We start from the raw sequence: 27192 nt of genomic DNA, 5'->3' as shown, positions 1-27192 counted from the left end.
TTCTTTCCTTCTTAATGAGTTTGAGCCAATCAGTTGTGGTGTGACAAGGTAGGGGTGGTATACAGAATATAGCCCTATTTGGTAAAAGATCAAGTCCATATTATGGCAAGAACAGCTCAAATAAGCAAAGAGAAATGACAGTCCATCATTACTTTAAGATACGAAGGCCAGTCAATCCGGAAAATTGAAGAGGCGACTCCGGGATGCTGGTCTTCTAGGCAGAGTTGCAAAGAAAAATACATATCTCAGACTGGCCAATAAAAATAAAATATTAAGATGAGCAAAAGAACACAGACACTGGACAGAGGAACTCTGCCTAGAAGGCCAGCATTCCTGAATCGCCTCTTCACTGTTGACGTTGAGACTGGTGTTTTGTGGGTAGCACTTAATGAAGCTTCCAGTTGAGGACTTGTGAGGCATCTGTTTCTCAAACTAGACACTCTAATATACTTGTTCTCTTGCTCAGTTGTGCACCGGGGCCTCCCACTCTGTATATTCTGGCTAGAGCCAGTTGGCGCTGTTCTGTGAAGGGAGTAGTACACAGAGTTGTACGAGATCTTCAGTTTCTTGACAATTTCTCGCATGGAATAGCCTTCATTTCTCAGAACAAGAATAGACTGACGAGTTTCAGAAGAAAGTTCTTTGTTTCTGGACATTTTGAGCCTGTAATCGAACCCACAAATGCTGATACTCCAGATAGTTTAAAGATGGCCAGTTTTATGGCTTCTTTAATCATAACAACAGCTTTCAGCTGTGCTAACATAATTGCAAAAGGGTTTTCTAATGATCAATTAGCCTTTTAAAATTATAAACTTGGATTAGCTAACACAACGTGCCATTGGAACACAGGAGTGATGGTGGTTGATAATGGGCCTCTGTACGTCCATGTAGATATTCCATAAAAAATCAGCCGTTTCCAGCTACAATAGTCATTCACAATGTCTACACTGTATTTCTGATCAATTTGATGTTATTTTAATGGACCAAAAAATTTGATTTTCTTTCAAAAACAAGGACATTTCTATGTGACCCCAAACTTTTGAAAGGTAGCGTATATATTTTTAAATAATAGCCTATAATCTTGGAGAACTTACAATCAACAAAAGAAACACTAGACAATCAGGCCCCCATTGATTTTGTTATAATGTTTGAGCATAAACACAGCATTAACCATGGTAAAATGTGTAGAATTGCAGGAAATTAGCTTAACTACAACATTTTCTGCTGCCAAGATTATATATATATTTTTACTTATTCTTTGGTCTATGTATGTTTTTTCACCGCTTAACCCTTATGGTAGGTCGTGACTCAAAAGACACCTCAATTGGCGGGTCACGAAACAAAGTTTTAGAACCCCTGCTCTAGCTTATACATTAAGTAGTTACAGTCCAAGAAACAGGGTTAGTGAGTTCACTCGTGTCTTTTAGTCAGATGAGAACAGGAGTGAGGACTGAGTGGTTGACTTCGTTAATTTCAACGGATCCCTCACCTTGTTACCACAGTGGCCTTCCAGGTCTTACTTTCGACCCCCTCAGGGATGACCCTGGACTGGGCTGCCACTAGCTGTTGTCTGGCCTCCTCCAGCTCAGCCTCCAGCTTCTCATTGGTCATCTCTAGACTGGTCTTGGCCATCCTCAGCCTCTCCGTAGCCTCAGTCTCCTGCAACACATTTTTTTTTAAATGAGTCCTGAGACTTGACTAAATGTTGTAACTATTATGCATCCCATGAGAAGGGGACGGGGCGGAACACATACCCTTTTAATCTCTTTCCGTAAATGTTCGTTTTCCATCACAATTTTCTCCACTCCTTTGGTTTTGGTCTCTAGTCTGGAGCTCAGCTGTGTTTCTGTGTTTCTCTTGAGCTTCTCGTAATCATTCTAGAGAAGATGGAGAGCCAGAGGACAAAATACATCTTAAAAACATTTGAACTTGAACAGCATAACCTTCGAGCAGTTTTGAAGGGCTATAACAGCTCCACTGGTTGTTAAACATGTAATAGGACAACTCATGCCCTATTACACAAGTAGTTCAACTAGAGTTCACCTTGAGTTTTTCATGCTTGCGTTCCAGAGCTGTGAGCTGTTCCTGACTCAGTGCTGCTGGAGTTTTCTTCAGCGTCTCGTTCTCCCTCTGCACCCTATCCACCACCCTCTTCATCAGCCCGATGGTCTTCTCCAACTCTGGCACAGTTTTACCGCTGCGACCCGCCTACAGTGGACAGGAAAGAGTTTCATTCAGTCGTGTGATCCAGTTGTTGTATAATACACTGTTACTAGATGGTTAAATTGACTGTAAAGTGAGAACCTCTCTACGAGCCATGTCAGTAAAACAAGAGTGAAAACAGACAGGTGGATAGAGTAGAATTACAGCCTGACCACATGGGAATACGACATCTGTATACACTGAGTTTACAAAACATTAAGAACACCTTCCTAATATTGTCTTGCTCATCTTCATCTCTACACGGATTGAAGTGGATTTAACAAGAGACATCAATAAAGGATCATAGTTCTTACCTGGATTCACCTGGTCAGTCTGTGTCATGGAAAGAGTCTTTGGTCTATGTATGTTTTTTCACCGCTTAACCCTTATGGTAGGTCGTGAATCAAAAGACACCTCAATTGGCGGGTCACGAAACAAAGATTTAGAACCCCTGCTCTAGGTTATACATTAAGTAGTTACATGGTCAGTCTATGTCATGGAAAATACAATTATTGATTGTATGTTTGTTTACTCCATGTGTAACTCTGTGTTGTTGTATGTGTCAAACTGCTTTGCTTTATCTTGGCCAGCTCGCAGTTGTAAATGAGAACTTGTTCTCAACCTGGTTAAATAAAGGTGAAATAAAATGTAAAAAAAGAGCAGCTGTTCTAAATGTTTTGTATACTCAGTGTAGATACCTAGTCACCAGCGTACACAAGCAGGCATTAAAGCACAAAAAAAATCCCATGATTTAAACTTTTTCAGTCAAAAAATTCCATGGCAAACCTTTTGGCTCTAGAGCCACATCAGGATTTTGAAATTTAACGGACAGCCTTTTTTTAATGACTGATTTGTTTGTCAAAATGGGTTTACGGGCCAGAAAAATGGGCAGTTATTTGAAAATATATATATAAATATTAACCCTAAATAATAACCCCCCACAAAAAATATTATTTTAGACTCAAACCTAATGCGTCATCCATATGACTAAAATCTGTTGCAGAGACTGAGAACTTTAACCCCTGCACAAGACTAGGATTGACCTACCCCACGGACGTGGCCCAGTTTTTTCTCCACCTCCGCCTTTTCCTTCTTCAGAACGTTGTACATCTCTTTGAGGTCTGCAACTTGGTCCTATCAGTAAAGTAGAGAGGGTATCATTGGATAAGCTGGAAAACAAACATCTCTGGCAGGTATTAACAGACCAAAGGTCTTAAAATCCACCTATCCACTGAGGTCTTAACCGGTTGCTTAACATGGCTTAAGTTATTGGGCTTCAAGGCCCCAGTTGAAAGGGAGCTAATGATCTACAGCTATGTTTTTAGTCAAACCCCCCCCCATAATGTATCTACCATACCTTTAGTCTGGGTAGGTCGTTGTTGGCCTGTTCCAGTTGAAAGCAGAGCTCCAGCTTCTCGGAGGAAAGCTTTAGGTTCTCTCTCTGAAGCTCGTACTCTTTCTGCGAGGGGGTGCCTGATGTCTAGAAGAAAGAAATAACAGCCGTCACGCTTACGCAATCAGAATGTGACGAAGCACAAAAATAACAATTTATTAGGAGAGAAGAGGGAAGAGATGAAGGGAGCAAAGAAAGGAAGTGTAAGGTGGTGACCACATGGATTAACATACAAAAACGTAGCGCCTAGGACTGGAAGGAGGTACTATACACAGGGTTTGGCCGGGGTAGGCCGTCATTGTAAATAAGAATTTGTCCTTAACTGACATGCCTAGTTAAAATAAAGGTAAAAAAATAAAAATAAAACACAGACTGGGAGCCTATCAAGCCAAACACTACACACTTTCTGCTAGCTCAAACACTGCACTAGCATCTTGTCAGGGTGGAAGCCAGGGGCAGCCTTTGGTACCTTATGAGTTTTGGGAGACATAGGTTTGAGCTTTTGTCTTATCTTCTCAATGTCATTGGTAATGACCTCAAGCTCGGCACCACGGGTACTCTCCGAAACAAACTCGAGCTTCCTGTCTGTGACATCGTCAATGTCGAGTTCCTTGATGACAAAACTGTCAGGTTCGCCGTCAATGAGGTCAGCACTGGGGTCAGCGATGACCTCCATTATGAAGTCCTCTTCTTTCCTGACGTTTCCTCCACTGTCCCACTTAATTTCCATATCCACCTCCCTCTGTGTCTCCATCTCCTCCATCTCTGTCTCCCCCTGTATCCTCTGCATTATCTGTATCCATCACACTACTTGACTGCTGTCACCTCTCCTTGCTCAGATGCAGGTTTCGCTGACTCAAGCCTCTCAGAGGTTGATGGCTCATTCTGGATTTAGGAGGTTTGGATCGCAGAAATATAATGAATAGAAAGAATGTCCCCATTCAAGTAAACTATGGCATAATGGGTGGACTGTGGTCATTGCGAGTGTATCCATAGGAGCAAAGCAGGAAGTAAAAATAATGGAAGAAAAAAGGAAGTGTACGGTGCACTTTTTATTTAACGTCCTGCTTTGCTCCTATTGTGTACTCATCAATATGTGCTGTAATATGTTGATTATACTCAACTGACATTACAAAAATTCCATTATATTGCATGAGCCACATCAGTTAACATAATTTGAAGGAACATTCTATATTACAATGGAAATTATTGCATCACAATACCAGGCAGCCAGTGCGAGTGTACCAATGAGTTCACCAGTCAAATTGCCAGGGTTAGAGGTTCCAAGCCTGTTCTATTCATTCTATTTCTATGGTTTGGGTACACTCAAATCCAGCACAGTGTCACTTGTGGAATCCTGTCTGACAATGAGATTCTCCTCTGTGGTTATGTCCACTAGTTCAGCAACAGCCACCTCATTGACATTCTCTGACTCTGCGCCACTTTTTTCCAGGTTCTCCTGCTTGGACTCTCTGTCAGTCTCTTCTGTTTCCCCATCTCTCTCTTCTGTATCTTCAGTCTGTTCTTCATGTCCTCCCTCTCCAGTCTCATCTGTTCTTTCCTGTTCTCCACGCTCTGTCCTGCTTGGTTTCTCTGTCTGCTCGGTCTCAGGTACACAGTCATTTGTTCCATCAAAGACTGTCTGGGTTTCTTTCTGTTCTTGGTTTGGGTGTAGTGCCCCCTCCTTGTGGGCTGACGCGCCATCTCTCTGACAGGCTACACTGTCATTGGCTAAGAAGGTCAGGACCCTCTTTTTCTCATGTACGTCACCAACATCAAACGTCAGCGAACGAAGCTCTTTCAAGGACACGGACGGGGAGACCAAACTTCTCCCCTCCTTCACGTGCATCGAATGGGATTGAGGAGTGGGTGAAAGAGAGAAGTAGAAAAGAGAATAAAGAAAGTGTAGAAACCTAATGACTTAATGTGAAATTAATGCAAACATACGTACATAGTGAGATGAAAGACAGTTGGCAATATTTGTAAACAGTGGTTGTCTGTTGTGTCTGAGTGAGTTTTCACAAACGTTCAACGTCAAGCCCGGCAGTTTAAGTATGTTTTCCTGTCTTGTTGTGTTTGTGTGTAAAAGGTAGTGCAGTCTCAGATCATATTTGAGTCAGTCAGTGTGTAGTCTTACAGAGGACTTCTGGCTCTCCAGGGAGTGAAGCCTGTCCTCCAGGTAGTGGTTCCTCAGGTTCATGTCCTCCATTGCAGAATCTCTGGGTAGGGCCTGCTGCTGTCTGGAATGGACAGAGAGGAAAATGTTAGTCCTACAAGGGTTGGTCTGGTTATACTGCAAACACAATACATAATAGTGCTGTTGATGTGTTCCCACCATCTTATTTGTCCACCAGAAAAAGCCCTATGATTTTGAGCTTCTAAAGAAAAAGAGTTGCTATTAAACAAACCAACAGCAGCACAGTTTACAATGTCTGAAACACCTACTTTATGGTGAGGATCTGTTGCTCCAGTTCAGCGTTCCTCCTCTTCAGCTCAACCAGTTCTTTCTCAGACTCCTGTGTCCTCACCCCCACCACCTGATCTGCCGTCACACCACGACCCTTCAGTTTCCTCTGCAGACCTGCCTTCTCCTGCTCCAGTCTGAACACAGAGGGACAACCAGGGACATGGCACAACGTAAGACCATATGGCTAAGGAGTATTGGAGTGAAGGAGTGAGTGAGTGTTCGATATCTATTGTGTATGAGTAAGCAGGGTCATGTGATTCTGTGAACCTTTTGTTGGTCTTGTCCGTGTGCATGTGCGTCCGTGTGTGTCAGTCAAAATGTCTGTACTTAGTATGTCTTCATGAAGTGTGTGGGATGTGTATGTTTCTTATGGTGTGTGGCTAAACCCCTTGCACCATGAGTGTCTTGGTTCTAACCTGGCGTAGAGCTCCTTGAGAGTACTCAGCTGCTTAGAGACAGACTCGGTTTCCCTCTCCTTCTCCTTCAGAATGTTCCTCACTTTCTCCATCCTGGCCTGCCACTTCTTGCCCTCCTCCCACCGCACTATTTCTTCTTTATTTGTCTGCAGGATAGATAGTGTGATGATGAGGCATGTCACACATAGGTTCCTTTCAATACTCAAATACCTTGTATTTGTGAATGTCCATGAAATACAGGAATATAATTATAGGATCTCTATGGAGCCAACATGCAGTGGGACAGGGAGGGAGGGATCAAATCAAATCTGATTTGACACATGCGCTGAATACAGGTGTAAACTTTACTGTGAAATTCTTTCTTACAAGTCCTTAACCAACAATGCAGTTCAAGAAATAGAGTTATTGAAATATTTACTAAATCAACTAAAGTAAAACAAATCTAATCAATCAAAAATGTACACAATAAATGTACATAATAATAATGAGGCTATATACAGGGGGTACCAGTACAGAGTTAATGTGGAGGCTATATACAGGAGGTACCAGTACAGAGTCAATGTGGAGGTTTATACAGGGGGTACCAGTACCGAGTCAATGTGGAGGCTCTATACAGGGGGTACCAGTACACAGTCAATGTGGAGGCTTTATACAGGGGGTACCAGTACCGAGTTAATGTGGAGGCTCTATACAGGGGGTACCAGTACGGAGTCAATGTGGAGGCTCTATATAGGGGGTACCAGTACCAAGTCAATGTGGAGGCTATATGCAGGGGGTACCAGTACCGAGTCAATGAAGGGGCTATATACAGGGGGTACCAGTACAGAGTTAATGTGGAGGCTATATACAGGAGGTACCAGTACAGAGTCAATGTGGAGGTTTATACAGGGGGTACCAGTACCGAGTCAATGTGGAGGCTCTATACAGGGGGTACCAGTACACAGTCAATGTGGAGGCTTTATACAGGGGGTACCAGTACCGAGTCAATGTGGAGGCTCTATACAGGGGGTACCAGTACGGAGTCAATGTGGAGGCTCTATATAGGGGGTACCAGTACCAAGTCAATGTGGAGGCTATATGCAGGGGGTACCAGTACCGAGTCAATGTGGAGGCTATATACAGGGGGTACCGGTACCAAGTCAATGTGGAGGCTATATGCAGGGGGTACCAGTACCGAGTCAATGTGGAGGCTATATACAGGGGGTACCGGTACCGAGTCAACGTGCGGGGGTACAGTATTTGTAAAGTGACTATGATAATAAACAGTGAGTAGCAGCAGTGTAAAAACAAAGGGAGGGGACTGTCAGAGAACAGTCTATGACTAGGGTGACTGGAGTCTTTGACAATTTTTTGGGCCTTCCTCTGACACCACCTACTATATAGGTCCTGGATAGAGGTCGACTGATTAATCGGAATGGCCGATTATTTAGGGCCGATTTCAAGTTTTCATAAGAATCGGAAATCGTTATTTTAGGGCGCAATTTTTTTAATCTATTTTTTTATACCTTTATTTAACTAGGCAAGTCAGTTAAGAACACATTCTTATTTTTAATGACGGCCTAGGAACGGTGGGTTAACTGCCTTGTTCAGGGGCAGAACGACAGATTTTCACCTTGTCAGCTCGGGGGATCCAATCTTGCAACCTTACTGTTAACTAGTCCAACGCAATAACGACCTGGCTCTCTCTCGTTGCACTCCACAAGGAGACTGACTGCCTGTTACACGAATGCAGTAAGCCAAGGTAAGTTGCTAGCTAGCATTAAACGTATCTTATAAAAAACAATCAATCACAATCACTAGTTAACTACACATGGTTGATGATATTACTAGATATTATCTAGCGTGTCCTGCGTTGCATATAATCTAACTGAGCATACAAGTATCTAAGTATCTGACTGAGCGGTGGTAGCAGAAGCAGGCGCGTAAACATTCATTCAAACAGCACTTTCGTGCGTTTTGCCAGAAGCTCTTCGTTGTGCGTCAAGCATTGCGCTTTTTATGACTTCAAATCTATCAACTACCGAGATGAGGCTTGTGTAACCGAAGTGAAATGGCCAGCTAGATAGCGCACGCTAACTGTCGTTGTATTGCTGGTTCGAGCCCAGGGACGAGTGAGGAGAGGGACGGAAGCTATACTGTTACACTGGCAATACTAAAGTGCCTATAAGAACATCCAATAGTCAAAGGTTAATGAAATACAAATGGTATAGAGGGAAATAGTCCTATAATTTCTATAATAACTACAACCTAAATCTTCTTACCTGGGAATATTGAAGCCTCATGTTAAAAGGAACCACCAGCTTTCATATGTTCTCATGTTCTGAGCAAGGAACTCAAATGTTAGCTTTCTTACATGGCACATATTGCACTTTTACTTTCTTCTCCAACACTTATTATTTAAACCAAATTGAACATGTTTCATTATTTACTTGAGGCTAAACTGATTTCATTGATGTATTAGGGGCGGCAGCGTAGCCTAGTGGTTAGAGTGTTGGACTAGTAACCGGAAGGTTGCAAGTTCAAACCCCCGAGCTGACAAGGTACAAAAATAATTTGTTCTTCACTGACTTGCCTAGTTAAATAAAGGTAAATATATATATATTAAGTTAAAATAAGTGTTAATTAAGTATTGTTGTAATTGTCATTATTACAAATAAAAAAATAGTCCGATTAATTAATCGGTATCGGCTTTTTTGGTCCTCCAATAATCGGTATCGGCTTTTTTGGTCCTCCAATAATCGGTATCGGCTTTTTTTGGTCCTCCAATAATCGGTATCGGCTTTTTTTGGTCCTCCAATAATCGGTATCGGCTTTTTTTGGTCCTCCAATAATCGGTATCGGCTTTTTTGGTCCTCCAATAATCGGTATCGGCTTTTTTGGTCCTCCAATAATCGGTATCGGCGTTGAAAAATCATAGTCGGTCGACCTCTAGTCCTGGATGTCAGTAAGCTTGTCCCCAAAGATGTACTGGGCATTACCCTCTGTAGCGCCTTACTGTCATATGCTGAGCAGTTGCCATATCAAATCAAATCAAATGTTATTGTTCGTGTACACATATTTTGCAGATGTTACTGCGGGTGTAGCAAAATGCTTATGTTTCAGTGCAGTACTACCTAACAATACACAAAAATATCCAAAACATTTATATAAAGGAATTAAGAAATATAGAAATGCTAGAATGAGCAATGTCAGAGTCCAGAATATAAATATATACTGTACATATATGAAGGTGTGTATTGACATTATGGACAGTATTTGAATAGAAAAGTTGTGTACAGTAGTAGTTATAGAGGATGAGCCTTGACTAGAATACAGTATATACAGTTGAAGTTGGAAGTTTACATACACTTAGAATGGAGTCATTAAAACTCGTTTTTCATCCACTCCACACATTTCTTGTTAACAAACTATAGTTTTCTCAAGTCGGTTAGGACATCTACTTTGTTCATGACACAAGTAATTTTTCCAACAATTGTTTACAGACAGATTATTTCACTGTATCACAATTCCAGTGAGTCAGAAGTTTACATACACTAAGTTGACTGTGCCTTTAAACAGCTTGGAAAATTCCAGAAAATGATATCATGGATTTAGAAGCTTCTGATAGGCTTATTGACATCATTTGAGTCTATTGGAGGTGTACCTGTGGATGTATTTCAAGACCTACCTTCAAACTCAGTGCCTCTTTGCTTGACATCATGGGGAAATCAAAAGAAATCAGCCAAAACCTCAGAAAAAAATTGTAGAACTTCACAAGTCTGGTTCATCCTTGGGAGCAATTTCCAAACACGTGAAGGTACCATGTTCATCTGTACAAACAATGGTACGCAAGTATAAATACCATGGGGCCACGCAGCCGTCATACCTTTCAGGAAGGAGACGCGTTCTGTCTCCTAGAGATGAACGTACTTTGGTGCGAAAAGTGCAAATCAATCCCAGAACAACAGCAAAGGACCCTGTGAAGATGTGGAGGAAACAAGTACAAAAGTATCTATATCCACAGTAAAACGAGTCCTATATCGACATAACCTGAAAGGCTGCTGCTCCAAAACCGCCCTAAAAAAGCCAGACTACGGTTTTCAACTGCACATGGGGACAAAGATTGTACTTTTTGGAGAAATGTCCTCTGGTCTGATGAAACAAAAATAGAACTGTTTGGCCATAATGACCATTGTTATGTTTTGAAAAAAAGGGGGGAGGCTTGCAAGCCGAAGAAAACCATCCCAACCGTGAAGCACGGGGGTGGCAGCATCATGTGGTTGGGGTGCTTTGCTGCAGGAGGGACTGGTGCACTTCACAAAATAGATGGCATCATGAGGATTGAAAATTACATGGATATATTGAAGCAACATCTCAAGACATCAGCCAGGAAGTTAAAGCTTGGTTGCAAATGGGTCTTCCAAATGGACAATCACCCCAAGCATACTTCCAATGTTGTAAAATGGCTTAAAAACAACAAAGTCAAGGTATTGGAGTGGCCATCACAAAGCCCTGACATCAAACCTATAAAACATTTGTGGGCAGAACTAAAAAAAGTGTGTGCAAGCAAGGAGGCCTACAAACCTGACTCAGTTACACCAGCTCTGTTAGGAGGAATGGGCCAAAATTCATCCAATTTATTGTGAGAAGCTTGCGGAAGGCTACCCGAAACATTTAACCCAAGTTAAACAATTTAAAGGCTATGCTACCACATACTAATTGAGTGATTGAGTGTACGTAAACTTCTGACCCACTGGGAATGTGATGAAAGAAATTAAAGCTGAAATAAATAATTCTCTCTACTATTATTTCACATTACACATTCTTAAAATAAAGTGGTGATCCTAACTGACCTAAGACAGGACATTTTTAGTAGGACTAAATGTTAGGAATTGTGAAAAACTGAGTTTAAATGTATTTGGCTAAGGTGTATGTAAACTTCCGACTTCAACTGTACCTGAAGTGGGTAAAAGAGTATGTACTCACCTTGTCATCCTTTAGGCCAAGACCTTTCCTTTCTGTTGTTGACTCTGGTACACTTCTCCTTTCCAGCTCCGACTCCAACTTACGGATCTTCTTCTGCAGTGCCTCTACTGTGGGCCCCTTTCCCTCAGGCTCAGATTGACCCTGCACACACACACACACAGTCATAATCATTTACAGTGACATTTTTTTTTGACACAGACATATGCGTACATGCAGACACGCTCCCACATACACAATTTAAACAATTACATAGATTGATAACACAAATAGATGATCAATCAAACACACTAACAGAGTCACCCCCCAATCAATTGATAAATTACACAACTATTGTCCATCCAATTGGATTACATAATAATAATAATAATGAAATAAGCATATTCCTACTCCCCAGCTTTCCGATTGGACACAGAAACAAGTCGGACTGTGTCACTGACCTGCAGTCCGCTGTTGAGCCTCTTGATTCGCTGTTTGAGTTCCTGGATCTCCTCGTCTCTCTCTTCCTTCTCCCCCTGCAGCTTGCTGTGGGTCTTCAGGCTCTTCTGGAGGTCCTTGTTCAGGCCCTCTACCTCCTCCTTCAGGGTATTCTCCCTCCCCCTCCCTGCCTTCACAGCCTCCTTCGCCCCCTGGAGCTCTTCGTTTAGCTCCTGCACACGAGCCTGATGGAAATAACCAGATTGGTATGCATTCAAGGGATACTGTGCGACTTGACAAAAGTTATTCTGTATTGATAATTGGGATATAAAAACATGTGCAGCATAACATGCTGATTATGTGTCATGACTGGAATTCTTAACACTTATCAGGAAAGATAAACCCTCTATCACTTACGAGTGTTAGCAGATTGTGTTTTAAGGGTTTGAAATTATGTAAGCACTAGTTCATTAATAGCACGGTACCTAATATGCTATGAGACTGAGAGAATGATGGGGACCAACCTTGAGGTCCTTGGTATGCTTGTCTACCAGCAGCTGGACATTGAGGCTATCCTCTCTGTGAGATGCATTGGCTATGATCTGCTGCTCCGCATGGGACGTCATCTCTGCCCTCAGCGCCAACAGGGCCTTACTCAGAGCCTGAGAGAAAGAGAGAGAAAGGGGGAAAAAGGGAAAGGGAGATAGATAGGATGAAGTGGAGAGGCATAATATAGTTCCGGTCTGTTTAGTCAGTCTATTGTGACGTTTGGCAGTCATGTTCATGCTCCCAAGATGCTATAATTACACTAACACAGTTCTATAGAGAGCAGACCATAAGACCAACAAACACAGTAGTGGCCAAATATATTGGCACCCTTGCACTTTTCTCAAATAATTCCCTATTTCTCCTAAAATGAGCTGCCATTTTTTTTAAATACACTTTTGGTCTCCACACCTTGTTATTGGAATTTCAACATTTCAGAACCAATTTTATTTTTGTAAACTTACGTTGACAATTTTAATTTCACAAATGGCATGGACAAAATTATTGGCACCCCGGAGCCTTTACTTGGTTGCACAGCCTTTGGCCAAGATAACTTCCAACAAATGCTTCTTGTAGTCATCAATGAGCTTGCTGCACCATTCTACAGGCAATTTGGCCCACTCTGCTCTAATTCTTTAATGTTTGAAGGGTGCACTGCACCAACTACTGTTTCCAGCTCTCGCCATAGGTTATGGATGTGATTCAGATCTGGACTCTTCACTGGCCACTCCAGAACAGTCCAGCGTTTCTTTTTGAACCATTCCAGAGTGCTTTTTATGTGTGCTTGGGGTTGCTGTCCTGCTGGAAGACCCATAACCTTCAAAGGCGACCCAGTTTTTGGACACTGAGTTGAACATTGAAACCGGGTCTCCATTGAAGGTTTCGGGTCTTAGAGCAGGACAATGACCCCAAACACACATTAAAAACCACCTAGGAATGGTTAAGAGATGCTGGACTGTTCTGGAGTGGCTAGCGAAGAGTCCAGATCTGAATCACATCCATAACCTATGGCGAGATCTGAAAACAGTAGTTGGTGGAAGGAACCCGTCAAACATTGAAGAATTTTAGCAGTTTGCTGCTGAAAAGTGGGCAACATTGTCAGTAGACAAGCTCATTGATGGTTTGTGTTTGTCTGCAGTTATCTTGGCCAAAGGCTGTGCAACCAAGTACTAGCTCTGGGATGCCAATAATTTTGTCCATGCCATTTGTTCTGCAATGTTGAAATTCCAATAACAAGGTGTGGTGGCCAAAAGTTTTCAATTAATCAAATTCAATCACATTTATTTTTAAAGACCTTTTTACATCAGCAGTTGTTACAAAGTGCTTATACAGAAAACCAGCTTAAAACCCCAAACAGCAAGCAATGTAGATGTAGAAGCACGGTGGCTAGGAAAAACTCCCTAGAAAATCCAGCGTAGAAAGGCAGGAATGTAGGAAGAAACCTAGAGAGGCACCAGGCTCTGAGGGGTGGTCAGTCCTCTTCTGGCTGTGCCGGGTGGAGATTATAAGAGTACATGACCATCAACTTATTTGAGAAGAAATAGGGAATTATTTAAGAAAGGTGCAAGGGTGCCAATATATCTGGCCACAACTGTATCTTCCTAGTCTTCACCTTCAGTTGTTTCTCTTTCTGGTTGAGCTGTGCTTTGAGTCTCTCCACCAGGTTCTTCATGGTGTTGCTGGGCGAGCGGATGTTGGCCTGTTTCTGGGCCTCCAGCTCTGTGCGGAGGTAGTGCAGCTCCTTCTCCATCTGACCCAGCTGAGCCCGCTGCTCCTCAGCCTCCCCTGACATAGCTTTGGCCTGGGCTGCATGACGCTCCTCCAGCCTGGAACACACACAGTGGGGTTAAGCTAAACACAGGGCACAGGTCAAATTGGTTAAACACAGTTTGTATAGATAGGATGAAATTATTGACAAAGACAACTAAAGAATCAACATTTTGTGAGTTAAACAAGCCTAATCCTAGTTTACATATAGCTTTATCATTTATTGTTTCTTTCTAACTTTTCCTAGGCCTGGGATGCCATCAAATTCACTATTCCTGATCACATACAGTAGGCCAACGTAAATGCAGATCTCAATTCTCAATTACATGACAGATCAGGTAAACAATGTATGTAGCTTAGCACTGAGTATCTTTGGTGTGCATCTTAAGCCAGCCAGTGACTTACTTAGCCCTCTCTGAGGCGTGCTCTTTGGCCTGCATGGCTGTGAGGTTTCTCTGCCTGTCCAGCTCTGCAATGAGGCCCTTCAGCCGGTCGGTCATGGAGGACAGAGAGCGGTCTTGTTCCACCACCGTCTGTTCCATCTCAGCTAGGCGAACCAGGTGCTTGGTGGTCGGCACCGTTATGGTGGGCTTCTTCATTAACTCCTGGGGACAACAAGGAGATTAACAGAAGAGATTTTTGGGTCGTTCCAGGAAAACAGTGCCTTTTGCATCTCTTTGATATTTAAGTAGAAATTGTGCACCAATATTTAATTGCAAAAGCCTGTTATATTAAATGAAGTGTCCTTTAATATAGAACACATGGAAAATTCAATACAACCGGTTTCTTATATAAATAACGGCTTGCTAAAGTGCCAAAATTCAGCATTTTGACCTGTCCATCCAACACTGTGTCACTTCTAGGAAGATTTCAACCCACTTAATCTAAAATGTCTATCATTATAAAGCACTAGTAGTTATTTTAGATGCTTTGACAAAGTTATTCCTGAAAATTATTATTATTATTTTTTAAATTTCACCTTAATTTAACCAGGAAGGCAAGTTGAGAACAAGTTCTCATTCACAACTGCGACCTGGCCAAGATAAAGCAAAGCAGTTCGACACATATAACAACACAAAGTTACACATGGAGTAAAACAAACACACAGTCAATACAGAAAAATAAGTATATATTCAATGTGAGCAAATGAGGTGAGGTAAGGGAGGTAAAGGCAATAAATAGGCCATGGTTGCAAAGCAGGGTCTTGTAGATGACCTGGAGCCAGTGGGTTTGGCGAGGAGTATGAAGCGAGGGCCAGCCAACGAGAGCGTACAGGTCGCAGTGGTGGGTAATATATGGGGCTTTGGTGACAAAACGGATGGCATTGTGCTAGACTGCATCCAATTTGTTGAGTAAGGTGTTGGAGGCTATTTTGTAAATGACATCGCCAAAGTCGAGGGTAAAGGGTATGTTTGGCAGCATGAATGAAGGATGCTTTGTTGCGAAATAGAAAGCCAATTCTAGATTTAACTTTGGATTGGAGATGTTTTATGTGAGTCTAGAAGGAGAGTTTACAGTCTAACCAGACACCTAGGTATTTGTAGTTGTCCACATATTCTAAGTCAGAACCGTCCAGAGTAGTGATGCTGGACGGGTGGGCAGGTGCAGGCAGCGATCGGTTGAAGAGCATGCATTTAGTTTTACTTGTATTTAAGCAGTTGGAGGCCACGGAAGTTGTATGGCATTGAAGCTCGTCTGGCGGGTTGTTAACACAGTGTCCAAAGAAGGGCCAGAAGTATACAGAATGGTGTCGTCTGCGTAGAGGTGGATCAGAAACTCACCAGCAGCAAGAACGACATCATTGATATATACAGAGAAGAGAGTCGGCCCAAGAATTGAACCCTGTGGCACCCCCATAGAGACTGCCAGAGGCCCGGTCAACAGGCCCTCAGATTTTACACACTGAACTCTATCAGAGAAGTAGTTGGTGAACCAGACGAGGCAATCATTTGAGAAACCAAGGCTGTTGAGTCTGCCGATGAGGATGTGGTGATTGACAGAGTCGAAAGCCTTGGCCAGGTCAATGAATACGGCTGCACAGTATTGTTTCTTATCGATGGCGGTTAAGATATCGTTTAGAACCTTGAGCGTGGCTGAGGTGCACCCATGACCAGCTCTGAAACCAGATCCCTCATTTTAAGGTCAACCCTGTTACATGAACAAAACTCTCGTTCTAATATTCCTTAAAAAACTGTTTTTTTTCAAAAGAAACATTGAACATCTAATAGTCAAATAATAGTGTGAAAGCAGGTGGGCTTGTTAGACGCTTTTTGGACATTTTCTGGTGTTTTGTGATGAAAAACTGAGCGGTCAACCCTGTTACTTTATTTGGCACTTCATAAACACATACTATAGTCTTTTTATTTAACCTCTTGAGATGGGAAAACATGTTCTTTATGAAGCTGAACATGTGCTTTTTATGACAGAGTGTTAAAATAAGGTGAAAGCAAATGTTTATTTTGACCAAGTTACACTTTCAAAAGGTACAGAATTGTTGGAATGATCTTTTTACCGGGACAAATAAAGAATAGTGAGTAACATGATAAAAGTCCATAGCAATCTTGCATTGATGGTAGACATCAATGATCCTACCAAATACGAATCCTAAGACCAGAATATCTGAAAAGCCAGAGAAAGTTTCTGAAACGTTGTAACCCTAACACAGACCAAGAGAGAGCCATGGTAGAGCTAGGCTGGGCTACATACCAGTGCGGTCTGTTTGAAGCGGTCAAGGGAGGTGTCAGTGTGCAGGTCCAGTTTCTGGTGCAGTGTCCTCATCTCCTCTTCATGTCTCCTGGTGATATCCTCCTGCTCCTGGGGTTAATTTAGGAGGCCACAGCAGTCAGAACCAATATAACCAACAGTACACACCACAGCCATATAAGGATACACTATATATACAAAAGTATGTGGACACCCTTTCAAATTTGTGGATTCAGCAATTTCAGTCACACCCATTGCTGACAGGTGTATAAAAGGTGTATAAAATCGAGCATACAGGCATGCATCTCTGTAGACAAAGATTGGCAGTAGAATGGCCTTACTGAAGAGCTCAGTTACTTTCAACGTGGCACAGTCATAGGATGCTACCTTTCCAACAAGTCAGTTCATCAGAGCTGCCCCGGTCAACTGTAAGTGCTGTTATTGTGAAGTGGAAATGTCTAAGAGCAACAATGGCTCAGCCGTTGGTAGGCCACACAAGCCCACAGAACGGGACCACTGAGTGATGAAGTGTAAAAATCTTCTGTCCTCGGTTGCAACATTCACTACTGAGTTCCAAAGTGCTTTTGGAAGCAACGTCAGCACAATAACTCTTCGTTGGGAGCTTCATGAAATGGGGTTCCATGGTCGAGCAGACGCACACAAGCCTAAGATCACCACGCACAATGCCAAGCGTCGGGTTGGAGTGCTGTAAAGCCGCCGCCATTGGACTCTGGAGCAGTGGAAACGCGTTCTCTGTAGTGATGAATCATGCTTCACCATCTGGCAGTCCGACGGACTAATCTAGGTTTGGTGGATGCCAGGAGAACACTACCTGCCCCAATGCATAGTGTCAACTGTAATGTTTTGGGGAGGAGGAATAATGGTTCGGGCTAGGCCCCTTAGTTCCAGTGAAGGGAAATCTTAACACTACAGCATACAATGACAATCTAGACTGTTCTGTGCTTCCAACTTTGTGGCAACAGTTTGGGGAAGGCCCTTTCCTGTTGAGCATGACAATGCCCCAGTGCACAAAGCGAGGTCCATACAGAAATGTTTTGTCGAGATCGGTGTGGAAGAACTTTGACTGGCCTGCACAGAGCACTGACCTCAACCCCATCGAACACCTTTGGGATGAATTGGAATGCCGACTGCGAGCCAGGCCTAATCGCCCAACATCAGTGCTTGACCTCACTAATGCTCTTGTGATTGAATGGAAGCAAGTCCCCTGCAGCAATGTTCCAACATCTAGTGGAATGCTGTTATGTCAACAATGGGGGGCCAACTCCATATTAATGTCCATGATTTTGGAATGAGATGTTTGACAAGCAGGTGTCCACACGGAGACAGTTAAAACAACTTCTCGCACCCCCTTTTTCTCTAACACTTTCTAATATGTCTAAATGGCCATTTGGTGTTTAAATCTGAACATCAACCACAAATTGTGCATCAAATGCAGATACACTTAGCAGGCTTGTTGCTTCCTAGAAATCCTATAGTTCTCTACCCCCTGCTGTACCTGTCTAGCCCGGGCCAGTAGGTTCTGGTACTTCTTAAGGACCTCCTCCTTTTGGTCCAGGCGTCCCTGCAGGTTGTTGATGGTCTGGTGGGCCACCTTCAGGGCCGGCTGGCTCTCCCTCTGGTCCTCCTGGTGCTTGGCCAGGTCTGCCAAGAGCCTCTCCCTGTCTGCAGCCGCAGGGAGCCGCAGACGCAGCTCATTGATTACCCGGTCCCTGGAGAGGATGTTCTGCTCTGCCTTCCACAGGGCAGATTCCTTCTCCTTCAGCTTCTGCTCAGGGAGAGTGGAACAGAAGAGAGACAGCCTCATAGATGAATCACGTTTAGACTTACTTTTATACTTGCCTTTTACAATCTTTTACAAGGGATGGTGCTCTAAGGCATGTGGTGTGATCGTCCACCATAATGTGTGTTTAAGGCATTTCCTGTGTGTCAACTGTGGGGTAAGTAATAATATTGTAAACAAATACATGCTACAGTATAATCACCTCATCTAGAGTTTTGCAGGTGGCCTGGGTCTCCAGGATGGTGCGGACATGCTCTTTGATTTTCCTCAGGGCAAAGTCCAGCTGGTGGGCCAGGGGAAGGCTTGCGTCTGGCAAGGCTCCGGTAGCCTCCTCAAACTACATACAATACACACTGGGATTAACTGAGAGGAGGAGTCCAAATCCTTGGTTGACTTGGTAGCAAGCAGTTTGTGACCTTGTGAGTTATGAGTAATATACAGTATCAAATCTAGGGTTACAAAGCAAAGATGGAAAATTTGTAAGTTCACCAGTAAACTACCAGAATCTTGGTATCTTTCAAGAATGTTATTACAGGTGTCTAATTATCTCGGGCCCTCTGTGTGGCCTTATCACATGAAAAATATATGAAATCATTTATAATTTTTTTATAAAATAAAATGACAAATCTGTTAAACATATCCTAAATATAAACCATCAAATTAGTGAATACAATTGGTATTTACTTAGTAAAATAAATAAAAGTGAAGAAAAAAAAAAACGGTCAATATGTATTTGCTGTCAATGTTTTGGCATCAAACTGGTGGCAGTCGTGAAAAAATGCAAAAGTTGGAAGAGTTGCAAAGTTAATTGAAAATAATGCCATTGTTGACTAGATACTTTTTTCATTAATTAGGCTATTTTCTCTTGAACCATGTGGTCTAGAAACGCATGGATAACATGGACACAGATATAAAAAATGAATACTATCATTTTTTAATTTTTTTTATAAATTACCAAAGTTACGATAGATGGCCATATATTTTCTGTTAATTACCAAAATTACTGAAGATTTCAGTAACTTTGGTAAATTACTGGTAGCTTTGCAACCCTAATCATGTGTGACTAGATTATTTATTGAAAATACAGTTGATATTGAGCATTCAAGTACATACACTGAGTATACCAAACATTAGGAACACATTCCTAATATTGAGTTATACCCCCTCCCTCAGAACAGCCTCAATTCATAGGAGCATGGACTCTACAAGGTGTCAAAAGCGTTCCACAGGGATGCTGGCCCATGTTGACTCCAATGCTTCCCACAATTGTGTCAAGTCGGCTGAATGTCCTTTGGGTGGTGGAACATTCTTGATACACATGGGAAACTGTTCAATGTGAAATACTCAGCAGCGTTGCAGTTCTTGACTATTCACCTTCTGAATGGCACGCATACACAATCCATGTCTCAATTGTATCAAGGCTTAAATATCCTTCTTTAACCTGGGCTCCCGAGTGACGCAGCGGTCTACGACACTCCATCTCAGTGCTAGAGATCACTACAGACCCAGACCCTGATTCCAGGCTGTATCACAACCGGCCATGATTGGGAAATACATAGGGCGGCGCACAATTGGCCCAGCGTCATCCGGGCTAGGGTTTGGCTGGGGTAGGCCGTCATTGTAAATAATAATTTGTTATTAACCAACTTGCCATTCTTAAATTAAGTTAAAATAAAAAATATAAATAAAACAACCAGAAACAAAACGTTAAATTCATTCCGATTGGCAGACAGTGGGGAGGCTAGTGTACAGTAAATGAATGTCAGAGTCTGTGTCCCAAATGGCACCCTATACCCTACAGTATATAGAATACCATTTGGGGCACAACCAGTGTGTGTCTGTTTGGTGTTAGACAGGACCTTCTGGGCAGAGCCTATGATTAGGTTCTGCTGTTTCTCATAAAGATCCAGCTGGCGCTCCAACTCCACCTCTCTCTGATCCCACAACATCTGACGTTCCTCCTGAACCTGGGGAGGGGGGACACAGACTGTGTGAATGTCTGTCTTTGTGAGTGTCTGTTAAACAGAGCTCTGTCATCATGCCATTGTGACTTTGTCTGTGTCCCAAATGGCATCCTATTTCCTATATACACTACTTTGACTAGGGCCCATGTAGGGCTCTGGTAAAAAGCAGTGCACTTTATAGAGAATAGGGTGCCCTTTTGGACACAACCATTGTCCTAGCATAGCAAGATCTGGAGAACATGGTCTGAAGCCAACAGTACTAGTATTTAGGGAGTCCATCTGGAGCACTGTATTTTTAGGGGCATAAAACTAAACCATCTGAGCATCAAACACATAAATAGAGACAACAAGTCCTCTATGTTCTCCTCTTGTTCTGATTATGACTGACTCTCATGGGGAGATACATTACACTATAAAGCCCAATGCCATGGGGGTGATGACGTTACACTATAAAGCCCAATGTCATGGGGGTGATGACGTTACTCTAAAAAGCCCAATGCCATGGGGGCGATGACGTTACTCTATAAAGCCCAATGCCATGGGGGTGATGACGTTACACTATAAAGCCCAATGCCATGAGGGTGTTGACGTTACACTATAAAGCCCAATGTCATGGGGGTGATGACGTTACAATATAAAGCCCAATGTCATGGGGGTGATGACGTTACACTATAAAGCCCAATGCCATGGGGGGATGACGTTACACTATAAAGCCCAATGCCATGAGGGTGTTGACGTTACACTATAAAGCCCAATGTCATGGGGGCGATGACGTTACACTATAAAGCCCAATGCCATGGGGGGGATGACGTTACACTATAAAGCCCAATGTCATGGGGCGATGACGTTACACTATAAAGCCCAATGCCATGGGGGTGATGACGTTACACTATAAAGTCCAATGTCATGGGGCGATGACGTTACAGATTCATAAATTCACTGATGACAAATTGTAAACAGATTCATAAATTCACTGAAGACAAATATAAACAGATTCATCAATTTACTGAAGACAAATGAAAATTTTAAACACATGAAATTGCTCCACTCACATTTATAATTACCAAAATTTGTGAATATGTGAATGTTCATTCAATTTATGTCTCTCTCTCTGTCTGTAGAAAGTGTCTGTATGCTGCTGCTATTCGGTTCTTTATTTTACTTTATCATATCCTGATGCCTAGTCACTTTACCCTGCCTTCACGTACATATCTACCTCAAATACCTTATTATTATCTATCCTGATGCCTAGTCACTTTACCCTGCCTTCACGTACATATCTACCTCAAATACCTTATTATTATCTATCCTGATGCCTAGTCACTTTACCCTGCCTTCATTTACATATCTACCTCAAATACATTATTATTATCTATCCTGATGCCTAGTCACTTTACCCTGCCTTCACGTACATATCTACCTCAAATACCTTATTATTATCTATCCTGATGCCTAGTCACTTTACCCTGCCTTCACGTACATATCTACCTCAAATACCTTATTATTATCTATCCTGATGCCTAGTCACTTTACCCTGCCTTCACGTACATATCTACCTCAAATACCTTATTATTATCTATCCTGATGCCTAGTCACTTTACCCTGCCTTCATTTACATATCTACCTCAAATACCTTATTATTATCTATCCTGATGCCTAGTCACTTTACCCTGCCTTCATTTACATATCTACCTCAAATACCTTATTATTATCTATCCTGATGCCTAGTCACTTTACCCAGCCTTCACGTACATATCTACCTCAAATACCTTATTATTATCTATCCTGATGCCTAGTCACTTTACCCTGCCTTCACGTACATATCTACCTCAAATACCTTATTATTATCTATCCTGATGCCTAGTCACTTTACCCAGCCTTCATGTACATATCTACCTCAAATACCTTATTATTATCTATCCTGATGCCTAGTCACTTTACCCTGCCTTCATTTACATATCTACCTCAAATACATTATTATTATCTATCCTGATGCCTAGTCACTTTACCCTGCCTTCATTTACATATCTACCTCAAATACCTTATTGTTATCTATCCTGATGCCTAGTCACTTTACCCTGCCTTCATTTACATATCTACCTCAAATACCTTATTATTATCTATCCTGATGCCTAGTCACTTTACCCTGCCTTCATTTACATATCTACCTCAAATACCTTATTATTATCTATCCTGATGCCTAGTCACTTTACCCTGCCTTCACGTACATATCTACCTCAAATACCTCTGCACATTGATCTGGTACTGGTACTCCCTGTATATAGTGGGGAGAACAAGTATTTGATACACTGACGATTTTGCAGGTTTTCCTACTTACAAAGCATGCAGAGGTCTGTAATTTTTATCATTTTTATCACACTTCAACTGTGAGAGACAGAATCTAAAACAAAAATCCAGAAAATCACATTGTATGATTTTTAAGTAATTAATTTGCATTTTATTGCATGACATAAGTATTTGATACATCAGAAAAGTAATATTTGGTACAGAAACCTTTGTTTGCAATTACAGAGATCATACGTTTCCTGTAGTTCTTGACCAGGGTTGCACACACTGCAGCAGGGATTTTTGCCCACTCCTCCTTACAGACCTTCTCCAGATCCTTCAGGTTTCGGGGCTGTCGCTGGGCAATATGGACTTTCAGCTCCCTCCAAAGATTTTCTATTGGGTTCAGGTCTGGAGACTGGCTAGGCCACTCCAGGACCTTGAGATGCTTCTTATGGAGCCACTCCTTAGTTGCCCTGGCTGTGTGTCTCTTGTTATTGTCATGCTGGAAGACCCAGCCACGACCCATCTTCAATGCTCTTACTGAGGGAAGGAGGTTGCTGGCCAAGATCTCGCGATACATGGCCCCATCCATCCTCCCCTCAATACGGTGCAGTCGTCCTGTCCCCTTTGCAGAAAAGCATCCCCAAAGAATGATGTGTCCACCTCCATGCTTCATGGTTGGGATGTTGTTCTTGGGGATGTACTCAGCCTTCTTCTTCCTCCAAACACAGCGAGTGGAGTTTAGACCAAAAAGCTCTATTTTTGTCTCATCAGACCACATGACCTTCTCCCATTCCTCCTCTGGATCATCCAGATGGTCATTGGCAAACTTCAGATGGGCCTGGACATGCGCTGGCTTGAGCAGGGGGACCTTGCGTGCGCTGCAAGATTTTAATCCATGACGGCGTAGTGTGTTACTAATGGTTTTCTTTGAGACTGCGATCTCAGCTCTCTTCAGGTCATTGACCAGGTCCTGCCATGTAGTTCTGGGCTGATCCCTCATGTTCCTCATGATCATTGATGCCCCACAAGGTGAGATCTTGCATGGAGCCCCAGACAGAGGGTAATTGACCGTCATCTTGAACTTCTTCCATTTTCTAATAATTGCGCCAACAGCTGTTGCCTTCTCACCAAGCTGCTTGCCTATTGTCATGTAGCCCATCCCAGCCTTGTGCAGGTCTACAATTTTAGCCCTGATGTCCTTACACAGCTCTCTGGTCTTGGCCATTGTGGAGAGTTTGGAGTCTGTTTGATTGAGTGTGTGGACAGGTGTCTTTTATACAGGTAACAAGTTCAAACAGGTGCAGTTAATACAGGTAATGAGTGGAGAACAGGAGGGCTTCTTAAAGAAAAACTAACAGGTCTGTGAGAGCCGGAGTTCTTACTGGTTGGTAGGTGATCAAATACTTATGTCATGCAATAAAATGCAAATTAATTACTTAACTTCTTGACGCACCCTTTCCCGTTAGCGGGATCATTTTCATCAACACCCGCTGAATTGCAGTGTGCCAAATTCAAATTAAATGACTAAAAATATTTAATTTTCATGAAATCAAAAGTGCAATATAGCAAAACACAGCTTAGTTTGTTGTTAATCCACCAGGCGTGTCAGATTTAAATACAGCTTTTCGGCGAAAGCACAACAAGCGTTTATGTAAGAACATCTCTCTCAGTAGACAAAATATTACAAACACTAGCAGCCAAGTAGATTGGTCACAAAAGTCAGAAAAGCAATAAATGAAATCGCTAACCTTTGATGATCTTCGGATGTTTGCACTCACTAGACTCCCAGTTACACAATAAATGTTCCTTTTGTTCCATAAAGATTATTTTTTATATCCAATATACCTCCATTTGTTTGCCGCGTTATGTTCAGAAATCCACAGGCTCGAGCAGTCACGACATCGCAGACAAAAATTCCAAATAGTATCCGTAATGTCCACAGAAACATGTCATACTTTTTTTTTAATAATCAATCCTCAGGTTGTTTTTAAAATATATAATCTATAATATATCAACCAGGACTGTATCTTTTTCAGTAGGAGAGGAAGAGACAATGGTTGCCCCACTCTGTTGCGCAAGCAAAACTCTGAACACCCAGCTATCCACTGACGCGATGTGATCTTTCTCGCTCATTTTTCAAAATAAAAGCCTGAAACTATGTCTAAAGACTCTCGTTGATATCCCTTTAAATGGAGAAAAGTCATCCAATGGAACAGAGAGATTTCAGGAAAAACAGCACTTCCAGGTTGGATTTTCCTCAGGTTTTCGCCTGCAATATCAGTTATGTTATACTCACAGACAGTATTTTGACAGTTTTGGAAAGTTTAGAGTGTTTTCTATCCTAATCTGACAATTATATGCATATTCTAGTTTCTGAGCCCAAGAAATAGGCAGTTTCAAATGGGTATGTTTTTTTTGTGCCAAAAACGAAAATCCTGCCCCCTACACTCAAGAAGTTAAAATCATACAATGTGATTTTCTGGATAAAAATTACAGACCTCTACATGCTTTGTAAGTAGGAAAACCTGCAAAATCGGCAGTGGATGAAATACTTGTTCTCCCCACTGTAGCTCCACATTGTACTGGTACTCCCTGTATATAGCTCCACATTGATCTGGTACTGGTACTCCCTGTATATAGCTCCATTCTTGTCTATTATATTCCTTGTGTTACTATTTTCCTTTTTATTAATATTTTTTAACTCTGCATCGTTGGGAAGGGCTCATGAGAAAGCAAGTTTACACCCATTGTATTCAGCGCACGTGACAAATACAATTTCACTAGATGTTGTGTCTGTCTGAAGTGTGTATTTTCTCTTCTCACAGTGTGCTGCTGTACGCTGTCTTCCTCCAGGGTACGGATGGTTCTCTCCTGCTCGGCCACCAGGCTCCTCAGGTAACTGATCTCCTCTCTCTGGACCCCCAGCTCCCGGCCCCGTCTCAGCTCCTGCAGTCTGACCTCCTCTATTTTCTTGTGCCACTCGTTCACCTGAGAACATTCATATAGAGTAGACAACATGAGGAAAAACACATTTTCCCATGGAAGACAATAGACTGGAGTTTGGTGAGGAGGGAAAGTTCCACTACTGGAGTTTGGTGAAGAGGGAAAGTTCTACTACTGGAGTTTGGTGAGGAGGGGAAGAAAAGCTATACAATGACAGAAGGATTGCAATAGATGGTCATACCAAGGATCATTTACACTATATATATATTTATTCTTGCTAGAGCTGCCCCAGTCAACTATAAGTGCTGTTATTGTGAAGTGGAAACGACTAGGAGCAACAACGGATCAGTCGCGAATTTAGTAGGCCACACAAGCTTACAGTACGGGACAGCCAAGTGCTGAAGCCCGTAGAGCGTAAAAATTGTCTGTCCTCGGTTGCAACACTCACTACTGAGTTCCAAACTGCCTATGGAAGTAATGTCAGCACAAGAACTGTGATCGTCGGGAGCTTCATGAAATGGGTTTTCATGGCCAAGCAGCCTCACACAAGCCTAAGATCAACATACTCAATGCCAAGCGTCCGCTTGAGTGGTGTAAACCTCGCCGCCATTGGGCTCTGGAGCAGTAGAAACGCTTCACCATCTGGCAGTCTGACAGACGAATCTGGGTTTGGCAGATGCCAGGAGAATGCTATCTGCGCCAATGCATAGTACCAACTGTAAAGTTAGGTGAAGGAGAAATAAAGGTCTGGGGCTGTTGTTCATTGTTCGGGCTAGGCCTCTTAGTTCCAGTAAAGGGAAATCTTAATGCTACAGAGTACAATGACATTCTAGACGATTCTGTGCTTTCAATTTGGGGCAGCGGTTTGGGGAAGTCCCTTTCTTGTTTCAGCATGACAATGCACCCGTGCACAAAGCGAGGTCCATACAAAAATGGTTTGTCGAGATCGTTGTGGAAGAACTTGACTGGCCTGCACAAAGCCCTGACCCCAAACCGAACTGGAACGCCGACTGAGAGCCAGGCCTTAATCGCCCAACATCAGTGCCTGACCTCACTAATGCTCGTGGCTAAATGGAAGCAAGTCCCCACAGCAATGTTCCAACATCTAGTGTTGGAACAACTCTGGACCTCAAAGCCAGTTCCACTGCATTTTTTCATTGTTCCCCTCTAATTAGGGATTTAGACCTGGGACACCAGGTGTGTGCAATTAATAATCAGGTAGAACAGAAAACCAGCAGGTTCCAGACCTCGTAGGGTAAGAGTTGAGTACCCCTGTTCTGGTGGAAAGCCTTCCCAAAAGAATGGAGGATGTTATAGCA

General features: G+C 42.5%; 1 protein-coding gene across 3 annotated transcripts in view; it reads right to left on the bottom strand.

Moving 5' to 3' along the window:
- The window catches only part of cep290 (centrosomal protein 290), a 58732-nt gene that overhangs the window by 4169 nt on the left and 27371 nt on the right, over positions 1 to 27192 (bottom strand). For 2 of the 3 annotated variants that reach the window (XM_036958919.2, XM_036958904.2), the window contains exons 31-48: positions 25754 to 25918; positions 20534 to 20641; positions 18877 to 19011; positions 18390 to 18659; positions 16877 to 16984; positions 14576 to 14775; positions 14016 to 14229; positions 12382 to 12519; positions 11881 to 12102; positions 11444 to 11584; positions 6479 to 6624; positions 6041 to 6196; positions 5733 to 5835; positions 3560 to 3682; positions 3250 to 3336; positions 2044 to 2208; positions 1755 to 1877; positions 1490 to 1659 (exon numbers count right to left, since the gene is read on the bottom strand). In XM_036958919.2, the coding sequence (XP_036814814.2) occupies positions 1490 to 1659; positions 1755 to 1877; positions 2044 to 2208; positions 3250 to 3336; positions 3560 to 3682; positions 5733 to 5835; positions 6041 to 6196; positions 6479 to 6624; positions 11444 to 11584; positions 11881 to 12102; positions 12382 to 12519; positions 14016 to 14229; positions 14576 to 14775; positions 16877 to 16984; positions 18390 to 18659; positions 18877 to 19011; positions 20534 to 20641; positions 25754 to 25918 (2774 nt within the window). Of the gene's footprint in view, positions 1 to 1489; positions 1660 to 1754; positions 1878 to 2043; positions 2209 to 3249; positions 3337 to 3559; positions 3683 to 4782; positions 5433 to 5732; positions 5836 to 6040; positions 6197 to 6478; positions 6625 to 11443; positions 11585 to 11880; positions 12103 to 12381; positions 12520 to 14015; positions 14230 to 14575; positions 14776 to 16876; positions 16985 to 18389; positions 18660 to 18876; positions 19012 to 20533; positions 20642 to 25753; positions 25919 to 27192 lie in introns of those variants that run through there. The other variant, XM_090212343.1, reaches the window with a different exon arrangement.

Source organism: Oncorhynchus mykiss, chromosome 2, assembly GCF_057628025.1.
Source record: "Oncorhynchus mykiss isolate SJ-2025 chromosome 2, ASM5762802v1, whole genome shotgun sequence".
Taxonomy (NCBI): Eukaryota; Metazoa; Chordata; class Actinopteri; order Salmoniformes; family Salmonidae; genus Oncorhynchus; species Oncorhynchus mykiss.
Note: the sequence above shows the minus strand (reverse complement) of the source record. Positions and strands in the feature narration are given on the sequence as shown.